The 12,551-nt window shown below is 40.1% G+C and overlaps 1 protein-coding gene and 1 long non-coding RNA gene across 4 annotated transcripts; one reads left to right on the top strand and one right to left on the bottom strand.

Annotated features, from left to right (window-relative positions):
- The first annotated feature begins 575 nt into the window (after positions 1-575).
- si:ch73-389b16.1 (uncharacterized) lies at positions 576-1,763 on the top strand. The gene is made up of 2 exons (XM_055060534.1): positions 576-902; positions 985-1,763. Exons 1-2 carry the CDS (start codon positions 722-724, stop codon positions 1,200-1,202), a joined length of 399 nt encoding a protein of 132 aa, XP_054916509.1. The 5' UTR covers positions 576-721; the 3' UTR covers positions 1,203-1,763.
- A 3,714-nt stretch (positions 1,764-5,477) lies between these two features.
- LOC129379714 (uncharacterized) lies at positions 5,478-11,434 on the bottom strand. Of its 3 annotated transcripts, XR_008608234.1 has the most exons (7): positions 11,336-11,434; positions 11,076-11,230; positions 10,885-10,978; positions 9,129-9,299; positions 6,219-6,329; positions 6,080-6,135; positions 5,478-5,869 (listed from the first exon to the last, which is right to left on the bottom strand). It is a non-coding gene; the product is annotated as an uncharacterized LOC129379714 (long non-coding RNA). The 3 variants fall into 3 exon arrangements; XR_008608233.1 differs by lacking the exon at positions 5,478-5,869 and having other exon boundaries at positions 5,993-6,135; XR_008608235.1 differs by lacking the exons at positions 5,478-5,869; positions 10,885-10,978; positions 11,076-11,230 and having other exon boundaries at positions 5,993-6,135.
- Positions 11,435-12,551: the final 1,117 nt, after the last annotated feature.

Below are 12,551 nucleotides of genomic sequence, written 5' to 3'. Positions count from 1 at the left end.
GTTGTCCCATTAGGATGATGATTTGTTTTCGGGGCTTTTTGTTTTGGTTTTTCAGACTATGTGCAGCTGGGTCCTAAAGAGCTCCCACAGCATCACACAGTTCATAAAACGTTGTGAGTCATTTGAACGTGTTGAATACATAACTCTTCTGTGAAAGAGTGAAATATAATTTCCCCAAAATGTCGTATGCCTAGCAGCTCTTAAGAATAAGGGGCTTATCGCTACAACACCTGAACAAGACGCTGACGGATCCTCTGATGGCTGACAGATGATTGTTCTTGTTTAAAAAGAACCTCACCACACTTCATCAATCGTTTTGTTTCAGTCTTATCAGTTTACTTTTTCCACTGAGTTATTTTTAAATGGTCTACTTTGCTCTTTGCAGCCTCTGACTGACTGAGAAAATGATCCGTTTCTTCAGGGCTGTGCAGTAACAGTCTTATGACTGGCTAATTGTAATGTTTTGTACTAAGAGAGGCTGTGTTCAGATGACCTGCAGGCGTGTGCTGAGGTTACAGCCTATTAAAAGCCGAATACCAGCAGCAGAGCAGCTGAACTGAAAGACAAACCAGCGTTTCATGTGAAAGGGAGGACCAAGCTGCTCAGAGCTTTCAAGTTCAGATGCTGAAACATTACCTTCCCAGTGTCATCCTTCTGTCTGGGGCTTTAGAAGAGGTTTGGCACACTGGGTTGTTGACATTTTGATTTTCCAGGACTGAAAATGAGTAAGTTCCCCGGCGAGCTGACCCAGAGGGAGCAGGAGCTGCTGAGGATCCGGCGGGACAGTGACACCAAGGCCGCCGAGCTCGCCAAGATGGAGAAGATGCTGCAGCAAACCAAGAACATGATGGAGAAGAAGACCGATTCCGGTCCGGAGAGCAAGGGCTACCAGGAGAACATGGGTCTGTAACTTCACATCTGTTAAATCTTGGGGTGTGTTTTTCTTTTCTGGTGTCACACTGTACCTTCTGCTGCTGCCTGCAGTGGAGGACCTGGAGGAGAAGGTGCGCTCCACCAGGCGCTACAGGAGGAACTCCCTCCACCACACACAGATGCTGGAGAGCCAGATGAAGACGGTGAAGGGAGAGCTGGTGGGAACGCTGGACCACCTCCAGGAGCTGAGGAACGTCCTGCGGCGCTCCCAGCAGAAGGCGGAGGAGCGCAAGGTGGCCATGGAGAAGCTGGCCGCCGGCCTCAGGTGAACCGCCTTCCTCTAGATTCAACCTGTCGGCCATTTTCTCACTCCAGATCCTCTGTCATCATGCAAGGCAATGCAGAAAGCCTGTTTATTCACGCCCCAGAGGTACACCAACAGATTAAAGCTGCTTTCACTGTTTTCTCCCAATATATCAAAGTAATAACTCCTGTGTAGTTCTATAGATCTGATAAAAAATATTTCAATATGTTGAAAATGTATTGTTTTGTTTCTGGACTTGTTCTCCTGAAGACAAAGAGGTGTGTTGTGGCAGAGATGTGATCAGAAGTCGTTTCACACTGCGTCACATGCTGTGAGGAGAATAGAGTTAATTCGTAAACTGAATGTTTTCTGCTCACGATGGACTCATCCGCCCTGAGTTGTTGCTTTTGCACGATTAGAACAACAACAACAACACTGTCCTATGAGGAACTGGAGGTTGATACATTGTGAGGTCTGCACTTCTACATTTACCTGAAAATGTGACGTAATGCAGATTTGTAGTTCTTTTTTTGTCTTTTGGAAGAAACAAGATGATAATATTGTGAAATAAAGCCACAGAAATCAACTTTGCATTTCTTGACTTATTATTTGAAATGAATAACAGACAGCTGGTGAGGAAGAGGCTGCTGTTCCAGGGATTTGGAGGAGGCTTGTTGATGGTGGATGTTCACACTCGATGCTCCCACAGAGGGCGCTAGAGTCCTATCAAAATTCAGCTTGCGACAGAAAAGCAGAGGAACGTTTTCAGTGTTTCTGATGAACCTAAATATAAAGTGTGTTAAGAACAATGATTTTGTTTGCAGACTTTTAGAAGAAACCCTTTTTCCATTTATCATTTTAATTGTGAAACTAGAAAACAACAGCTGTACTGTGCCTTTTGCATTTTATCATGTGACCAAAACAACACAGAGCAGTGAATAATTTTGACCTGAAAGGAAAATCTTACTTAAAAAAAAGAAGCATTTTGTTAGGAATGCATGCATGATATATCGCTACTAACATTTTATTCATTTTTTAACGTATCGAAATTGGTTCGATAAATAAAATTGGGCCAATATTTACAACTGATATTTATTTTCATCTTGTTATATATATATATATATATATATCTTTGTATATCTATATATATAACAAGCTGATATATGTGTATAAAACTGTATACATATCTTATAAATACGATTTCACAGTGAAGTCATGTTAGCTGCTTGCTACTTAATCCTGTGGGATCAGCAGACAACATTCCAAGACTCCAGCGCTGAGGGGAGACTTCCGGGCCGGGCCGGGCCGGGTCGGGCCGGGTTCCTCCTGTGTCTCACCAGGTTTCTGTGCCTGTGCGTCGTGTTACTCCCGGCCCCATCAAACACTTCATCTTCACTTGGTGGATTTCGGGTCATGCATGTTCTTGCAGACGTTATGACATGAACACTGCTTGCTCAAAATTGGTTGTCATCCAGTCCTTTCTGGTTGTCACTGTTGTCTCAGTGTTCAAGTAATAATGAATTCACTGATACATCTGGATGCGTCGTCAATGATGTTACTGGAATTGTTGAATGTTTCGGGTCGTTCAACATCATACCCTCTCTCCCAGGTGACCGAGCGGGATGATCAGTCCCCAGCTTGTGTCCATATTGCTAACTGGCTACATTGACTCCATATGCCTCCTCTCTTAAGCCATAACCATCTCCATCCAGCGTCTTCAAGGAGGGGTGTGGGAGGCACCCTGGACAGGTCATACTTAAAAATTTCTGTTAAAATTTTTTTTGTGTGTGTGTCTTTTTCATCTCCTCTTCGCCTTTCTCATTATAGTTGTAACTGCACTGAAAATGATGTACTATTTTAAGTTGGATAGCCAGGTATATTCCCTCTACATCTGTTGAAGTCTAAAGTTTTCACATAATGAAATTTAAAAAGTTGTGAGCTTCAGTCCACTGAACATTAGGAGTTAAGGCGTTCCCTGTCAGATGAGCAGAATCAGTCTTCAGGAAGAGTAAGCCCTTTATACAGATATGTTTTGGCAAATGACTGTCAGCTGGATTCTTACACAACAGAAATGTGAAGCAATGCCATACTGCTTAAGGGCAGCCATTGATACCTGACATGACTGCTAAACCAAGTGAAACTAAGCTAAGCAAGTTCAACAGGCTGATCAAGAAGGTTTGCTTGAAGGAAAAAGGATGCATTGATTCCGCTTCAGTAAATGATCATCAACTTGAGGTAAAACGTCGTTTGACAAACGGTGCAAAACTGGTGATGTTTGACTGCAGCACAGAAGTTTCTAGAGTTCAAAAAACAGCAAAGCAGAACAAACCATTGAAGCACGGTGGTGGTTGGGTGATGACTTGGGCTTGTTTTCTTGTATTTGTGTACCTGATTTGACCATAAACTCCTCTGTTTATTTATTAAATCAGAGGAGATCTTACCAACTGCATAACATGTAATAAACTACTGTGATCTGACAAAGCAATTGTTCTCAAAATCTCTGATTTTGGTTCCATCAACTATAGAAAGTTGGCAGGGTTCTGAAGTGTTAAAATCGCTAGAGGCCATCACATTACCTTCTCATTTTTCATGTTTTTTTGTTTGTTTGTTTTTTAATTGTGTGATTTTCTTTTCATGCAAGTTTTTACAGCAGACATAATGGGACATGCACATTCCAAAACATTCTGCCTAAGACTCATCGTTCCAAATAATGTTCTTGGGAAAAATCAAGGAATAACTAAATGTTTTGATTCTCATTGATGCCACTCTCTCTCTCTTTCTCTCCCTTTTTCTCTCTCTCTCTTCCCTGTTGTTTTGAATCAAGCACTACAAGTGAGGCCTGTAGTGCTTTAAATGCTCTGGGTTCATTAAAGACCTCTTGAATGTTGATGATTTCTTTGGTAACCAGACCACCCCACTGTTCCATGAGTCTGGATAATTGCTCTCACTGTGATCCTCAGAGGTCCCAAAACATCTCTGTAGCCCCTTCCCCAAGCCTTATGTATGGACACTACCGACATTTTTGGATGTTGACTGGGACAGTTTGACATTTAGACGGCACTGCGTCACTATTTAGACGAGATCACCACAACGCCTGCATTCACTGTAGTTGTCTTGCCATGGCACTGGATGGCGACAAAACGGGTGTCGTCAAAACGCACATCCACTTCAATCCCTGACCTCCACCTCATTTATCTTCAGTGAACTAAGTGTGCATGTAACACATTCCAACATATCAGAAGATGTGTTGAACTAAATAGGTTTAGTAGAACACACAGCACAATGTTTTCATCCTGCATTCACAGAACTAATCCTGAATTACATTTTCACTTGGAAAAATGACCAGTGTCTCTTCATAAATTAAATATCTATTTGAAAACTACTTTTTGTATTCACTCAGGTCATCACTAGCTGCGTCTCCATTACAAATGTGCACAAAACGTCATATTCCACTAATGCTGAAAAACAAAAACAGTTTTGAAACTGAAGTGTTTCCATTAAATAAGAAACACAATTAAAAATTGCGCAGGAGTAAATTGTGCACTATAAGTCAAAAATCATGCCATGTCATGACCCTCCAGCTCCTTCCTGTTGTCTTCTTCTTCGTGGTTGGCGCCAGCGCCAACAGCCGGTTGTTGATCATGTGCCTCGTATGATGCAAAAAAGTGTTTCTATCGATGTTTTGCTGAATAAATCCATTTTGATGTGAATACAGAGCTCCACCTCATCTCAGACCCAACAATGTTTTACTGAAAAAAAAAAAAAAAAAATCCTATTAAGTCATAAAAAAAAAAATAGAAAAATTTGAGATTTTTCTCTAAATCGCAATTTGCGCTATGATATGGTCAGAGGAAATGCAGCTTCTGTCTTCTATTAAAATATCTTTGATGAGCTAAAACACTGAAGTAGATTTCAAACAAAGCAGCAAATCAAGTAAGAAATAGCAGGAAACTTCATGGTGGTCCAATCAAAGTTTAGACCTTAGACTATATCTGAAGTTCTAGCGTGGGAGAGCTGTGTCGAAATAAGTCTTCAAACCGCAATGAAACAAACGTTACAGAGAGACAAAAAACTGGTTCCTCGGTATGTGGACAAACTCTTGAATGAGATTTCAGTGCGTTACCACACACCCAGAAGAACTCAGTTACCCTCAGCACACATCACTCTGCTGCCACCGTCACATTCTCCTGGTTTTATTTGCAGATTTTGCACCCCGCAGCCGATGTCTGGTTGGCAAAGGACTGGCAGGACAACAACACTGGGTTTGATAAATGGTTTGAAAATTGCTTGTTTGCTGATGTTAAGTATGCTGTAAGTAGGGGCAACAACACCATGAAAGATGTCCTTGTTTTGACAGCCACAACCAGAGGCATCCTAACAATGAATGTGGTGACCACAGCGACATTTGTCACAATTATCACACACATTTATGTAATTAGTTGAGATTTGCACTGAATATTTGAAACAAATTCAAAAAAATTATTTTAAACTCCTTAAGGTGTTTGTAATTTTGGCATTGGAATAAAAATATTGCAGTCATCAGGTCCTACATTGTTACGATGAACTGTGCTGGAACTGGATCTGGGCGACTGCGGCTCTGTGGGTAGTCGTCTTGTGATTGGAAGATTGTAGGTTTGATTCCAGCTTCTTCCCGCCACATGTCAAAGTACTCTTGAGCAATTTACAATTTTCCTGCATTGGAAATGCACCATATGAGTTCAGTGCAGTTACCATGAGTGTAAAACTATAACCTGACATCAAAGAGGTCCTGAGATCAAATTTTGCTCCTTTTTTTTTTTTAGTTTGATTGTTGTTCCAATGCAGAGGTAGATACTCTCTGAGTACCGAAGCATCTCATTTTGGATGAGTTGTTGTATGAAGGTGTATTGTTGGTTCCCTCACAATGCATTGTGCAGAGTATGCCTGCCTCATGTCCGTTGACCAATGGGGTTCGGAACCTGTGACGGGAAGAAAATATGGATGGGAGTTTTGGAATAATGATTCCAGATTTTTCTTTATCCAACATTGCTAAATTGCTAACCTTGTCCTGTGTCACTGTCAGACAGCTGTCTCGACAACCACCTGGAGAATTCCTTAGAACACAGAGGTGATTGTGGTCGACTCATCGCCACATGATGCTCAAGTTGCACGACTGCAATACAAGACAGACAGGACAAACAGCAATGAACACACACACCTCATGAGAATTTAGAGAGAACAAATTCTCATTAGGTGAGTATAACTGTTATGCTATGATTTTGTTATGTTTTTGGACTGTGGGAGGAAGCCAGAAAACACACGCAATGCACAGGGAAAACCGGGACTCAAACCCAGGACCTTTTTTTCTGCAAGGCAACAGGTCTACCAACTGCCCAACTTTGCAGCCTGTACTCAGTCCTGCTGTCATATTCTTTGTAAAAGAGAGAGGCTTTCTTATGACTTTTGTCTCACATTATAATTGAGTCTTTTTCTAAGTGTGACATGAGCATTTAACATGCTAACTGATGCCTTGGGTTTCTGCGATGCCCCATACACGTCCTTCTGAAATGCTGTAAACTAGCAGGATGTCTTTTCCCAAGAACACTGAAACGTCTTTCACTTGTGGATCATCGTTCTCAACGTTATCTGATGGACTTCAAATTGTTGGAAAATGACCTTGCAACCTTTTACAGATTGTGTCTTCTTGGGATTGTGACAACACACACCTGCATGCTCCAGGACATAGATGAACACACTTATCCATATCAGTCAATCAAGAAAATTAGATTAGCAATAACTAGTTGTTACTTTTCCCATGTAAACAGAATGAAGCCAGAATAAACAAATATTTCTTCTATAACAACAACATGGGATTTGGTGAAGGTGCAACAGCCTGGAAGGAGTTTAATATCTGAATCTTGGGTCTTCTGACTCATTTTGTTTACAGGTCGTAAAAGCTTGAGTTGGAGAATGTGGCTTTAATAATTTTGCAATATCTGTGCAGGATTCTGAAAGTTTAAGTCGAGATTTTAAAAACAACTCTAAGTTGAAATATCATTTAACTTTAACAGCAGTGAAGTGAGCTCTTCTGTTTATTCTAGTCGAGGGTCTTATTGCAGAGTTTTTGATGAACTGACCCGACTAAGGGCTTTTTTAGGCATGTGGTTTCCAAAGTGGTTTACATGGCCAAAATAACATAATTTCCTGAAGTCTGGTTTGACAGTTTATAGTCTGATCAAAGGTAACATGCTCTCTATTGGCAGTTATTCTCCAAGTTCAGTTGAGAGCAGTCTTTGAACCAGTTTGCCATCCATAGTGTGAAGAAATCACAAGTTTTGAAAGAGCAGTTCATCTGAATGGAATCTGTATAAAGGTTAGAAGAGATTTTTAAATGTGTTAATGATCAGTCCAAAGGGGTGTATGTATTAGCAACAAAAAAATTGGGCCCAAACAGAACCTTGAGGTTCACCACATATTAGATGAGTCCAAGTTGACATGATGTGGTTTATTTCTTAAACTGTGAAGTCTGACAGCAGAGAGTGTAATCCACCAAGAAAAAGCACTGAAACATCTGACAACACTCAAACAAACAAAAACCACTTAAAGCACATTTCTACAAAGTAGCTTCATTAGAAATTTGTTGCATTTTAGAAAATAATAAATAACTTTTACTCAGACCAGGGAATCTGGCCCTAGCCTGAAATATAAGTCTGAATCATTTCTGGATGGCTTCCTCCCAGCTCAATGTTCGTAGCCAGTTCTGGTTTCCTCTGCTAAGCATTAACATTTGGCTTTAAAGTCTGGAAATCCTGTTTCCTTCAGTGAGTTTCCTGTCATTTGTTCACAGTGACTCATGTTGATGTCCTTTTGTTTACCATGTTTGTTATTTTTGAACTTTTGATATTCCTCTCAGTTTCCTGTCTTAATACTTCATAATTTTCTTTTTCTTCCCAGCGTTTTTATCTGTTTGACCCAGAGAGCAGCTCGCCTGTGTTTTAAACAAAACCATTCCCTCCCATTCCTGGTCCTCTTATTAGGACCAGGTTTACTTTCTGTCAGCCAGATGCAGCGACAAGACTTAGACGATATTTATACTTATTTTAAACTTTGCCTACAGTTCCTTGTTGATGGAACTGTAGGCAAATCTACTCTCAGCTTGTCAATTTAAACCTTCAGGTTCCAAAACAATGTGCAATATTTGATTTCATGTAACTTTTACTCATGAAAAAGTTATATGAAAAGTAGTGAAAAGTAGTGCAAAATTATGAAGTGGAAGGAAAAATATTTATTTACAGTAAAATACTGAATAAATAAAGAAGGAATTTGTGTTCGGTCTCCAGAGTCGACAACCTGCAGAAAACAACTTTTGCTGCAGTTACAGAAACAATGTTTGCCCAAATTTAGACTACACTTTTTGCAAGATGGCCAAAGTGAGTCAGATTAGACTGAGAGCATCTGTGAATATCACAAATTCTTAATTAATTAATTGAGGTATTGACTTAATCTAAGCCATTGTATTGCGCTAAAATCTCTAAGCTATTTTCTCGTGGTTTGTGCTTTATCTCTGATGTTTCTGTCCAGGAGGATGAAATTCAGGCAAATTTCTAATTTTTCACCAACAAGGCTTCTTCCAGGATTGGCTCCATCCATCTTCCCATAAACTCTAGCCTACTTCCCTGACCCTTCTGAGGAAAGCATCCCATATCATGATACTAACACCCATTCTGCCTGGTTGCAGGGATGGTGTGCTCAGGATGAACATGCACTAGATTTTATATGGCGTTATCAGAGTAAAGGGGGGTGAATTCACTGCAATTCACTTTTTGTAGATTTTATTTCTTTTCTTTTTCTTTCAGTACAAGCTGAGATGACGTGACCTTTCCCTGAATACTGCTGGCTGTAAAAAAATAAATAAATAAATAAAGGAAAGTCATCACACAGTTCACAAATACACTCAGAAATACATCTATACCTTTACTGTGTTATGCCAGAGAAATGTCCAGCTGCAGTTTTGACTCCGACCTGCTGATGAGCTGCAAACTCAAATCCTCTTTTCCCCTCCAGCAATATGCTGTGTTCACTTCAGGTTATTGTTCTCCTCCTGTGGATCCACTCAAAAATCCCTGGTACATCTAAGGTAAACCTTGTAAAATGAAAGGCAGGGTGTTATAGGAAGGGTTAGGCGGATTGCTGATGATCCAAGAATATTTCCTTGCAAAATTCATTTAAGTATATGAGAAAAAAAGAAGAAAAAAAAAACAGACCGTCCCATTTTATTTCTTTTTCAAATCTTTCTAGATCTGAAGTTCAGTGACTGTATCTCCAGGGAACGTCGTTAGGAAAGAAATTAAATATTTGTGGATGTTGATTTTTGAGCAAACTTTTATGAAATGCAGAGGTGGATTTATTCATAATGGAACCAAAATCTTTTCAAAAGCAATACAGTTTTGATTTATTGATTTACAACCTTCAGTTTTTAGAAGTTTGAGGGGAAGGACACTGGTCAGTGAGGTTTGTGGTTCTTGGCTGCTGTGGATGTTACTGTCCTCTTTTTTTCTATCCAAATTATCACTAACAATGTTAGTGATAACATTGTTGAAATAAGCACTTAAGCTAACATTAGCATTTTACCACATTTTGGTTTTTACAATGATTTTTGCATGCTGAATGGAGTGTGTTACTGTTAATCAACTTGGTACTGATAACCTTTATGCATCATAAGACAAAAACTACAAAAGCATGAGATGAGAAATGAGCCAAACATCCAGTAGAAGGAAATCTTTTAGATCAGCATTTGTAATTTCAAACTATGTTAGTGCATTTTTAACTGCACATTTAGAACATTTAACAGCACTAAGAAAAAAAAAACTTTTCTCAGTTTATTGTATTTCAGTAGGGCCATGGTGAGGTAGCACTGACACACAGTTAACTCCTCCTCACTGACACGTTAAGGTGGAAACCACTCCATAATGCATCCCTACAGCTGAGAACAGTTTCGGTGAGAAAGCAGAGTAGAAATTTGTTTTTCTCCTTTTTTTTTTTTTTTACGAATGATTAAACTGAAGTGTACAGCAGCATCAGTTCTGGTCCACCACCAGCTGCAAATGATCTTCCACATGAGCGGAGCTGCTGCGGCAGGAAATTAAAACCGAGAGGCAGCCGCGGGCAACCGGGAGCGCCAGATCCTTGCTCCTATCCGCCTCTCATGCTCAGTCATAAAGAATCCCTGTTATATCGCTGCGCCATATGCAGCTACTCGCAATCTGTGTGTTTGTGGAAAACTCCATGGTCAGGACAGTATTTCCCCCAAGAGTTATGCAACTTGTAACTCAGAGAGGTTTGGGCCCTCACAAGTTAGAACAGGCCCGTGTGTGTGTGTGTGTGGTCGTCGTTATCTGCTCAGTCAGTGTGTTGCATCTGTTTAGTCTCGTGGGTGCTGGAGTTGGCGTGTGTGAGACGGGGACAGGGATGTGTGTATTCTGCACAATGAGGCAGAATGTGCTGACGCAGCTCTGCCAGTGGGAGTCGACAGAGCCAGCCCTGACCTGAGGCGACTGCCAGAGCTCACAGAGGAGATCTGGGCCTCCGCTTTGTCACGCTATCAGCAGGGCCACAGTCTTAGGGGCCACTGGCCGTGCAAAAGCCATGCAATCGAGAAACATACGGGCTAAAGCAACAGATGTGTAATTGCCAAATCAACTGTGGTGGCAGCACAGAGGGGCGTTTACCATAACTTAGAAGAGGCGACCAGCCTGTTAGAGCTGCTGCAAGAAGCTCAGGAAACAGATGAGTCAACATTCTATATTTGGAGCTGTTTTTCTGCTGGAGAGAAATTATGAGTCATAATTTTGTATTTGACATACTCATAAAATGTGTTCGTAGAGCAGTCTAACTGTCTGGTTTTTGAATTCTTCTGTACCTTCATCAATGCTTCACCTCTATTCACCTCTGAATTGAACAGTGCAGCTAGAATTCCCTGGCTGCCAGGTAAAGTGCCTCCACAGACAGACTGAATGCATTACGCTGTCAGGGAAGAAGTGCTTAGACCACCATATTTCATTTCAGTAAGGCGTGCTGCGTTACAAATCAATAAAAACAACAGAGACAAAACAAACACACTGAAACCTGTTTGCATTACTACCCTTACAAAACTCAAACTTGAGTAATGGATGGACTTACAGTTATCGCGGCAGGAAATGTCTGCAACTGGCACGTCTACTTCCTGTTTCCTACTGTTTGGTAGCAAAAAAACCAAACACATTCTAATACATCTCACACAACGAGAACTGGCTTCTTGTTTCAGATGTAAACAAGCCGCTGCCTAAACAGACGTAACCTAACAACAAGCCAAAACATCAGGTAAAACAGAATCTACCTGTTAGAAAACATATTTATGTAATGCTATTGCAAAGTTGAAGTTTTAACTCAGAAACACAAAAACACTCCCGGGAATTATGATACTATTATCATTTATTGAGTTAAATTGACATCGAATAACTTCTTTTGCTTAATCTAACCTTCAGTTTGTGTATAGCAGAATGTCAAGAGACAATTATTTAGAAATCGATGAAAAAAATCCACTCACTCAAACTTGCTGATGTCTGCAGTCAGATCAATAATAAGTGGATGATGATGTAAGTTTAGACAAGCTGGGGAAAGGATTTTTCTGTTCTTAACACCAGCTTTCTAAATGCTAATATAACTTTAGCAAAAGGTTAATATGCAAAAAAAATTATTAAAAAAAGTAAAGTGGAGGGTCTGTAATGCTGTGGGACATTGTTAGAATGCAAAGCTTCATGAAATATTTGAAATTTTTGATGGATTCCATCAGATTAATATCAGAGAATGATTCACCCTCCTTTCATCAGTCTCATATCAAACTCCTATAAAAAGCTAATAATTTTTTTTTTAAGGCAGCAAAAACTCTTTCATGGTTGCAGTGATAAAGGGCTTCATGCGCTGCTCCCTGAAGCTGCAGGAGTCGGGAGGATAAAGGCTCAGAATCATGTGAGATTTATGAGGTTCAGATTTCTCCTTAATGGGGTTTCTGTGGCGCCCAGATATATAAACCTCTAGATTATTATAAATACTTTCGAACGTTAAGCTAAGCACTAGCTTAGTGAAAAAATATTCTAACTGAAAGTTTTGCAGTCCAACAGAAACACAACAGAAACATTTGTGTTTCTGTTGGACTCTAACTTCATGAAGGAGTAAAAACATCACATGCAGAGTAAACGTTAACACTCATTCAGATTTCACTTCCTGTTTTCTTTCTGTACATGTTCAAATATAGATGATCTGCAGTAAATTAAAAGTGACACCATTAAAATCCCCACAATTAAAATTGAAGTTATGTAAGAGTGGGAATCAGGAGGTGTGTGTTGTGTGTGTATGT

Source organism: Poeciliopsis prolifica, unplaced genomic scaffold (assembly GCF_027474105.1).
Source record: "Poeciliopsis prolifica strain line A6 unplaced genomic scaffold, Auburn_PproV2 SCAFFOLD060, whole genome shotgun sequence".
Taxonomy (NCBI): Eukaryota; Metazoa; Chordata; class Actinopteri; order Cyprinodontiformes; family Poeciliidae; genus Poeciliopsis; species Poeciliopsis prolifica.
The sequence above is the reverse complement of the archived record's forward strand: the minus strand, read 5'-3'. Positions and strand labels throughout refer to the sequence as shown.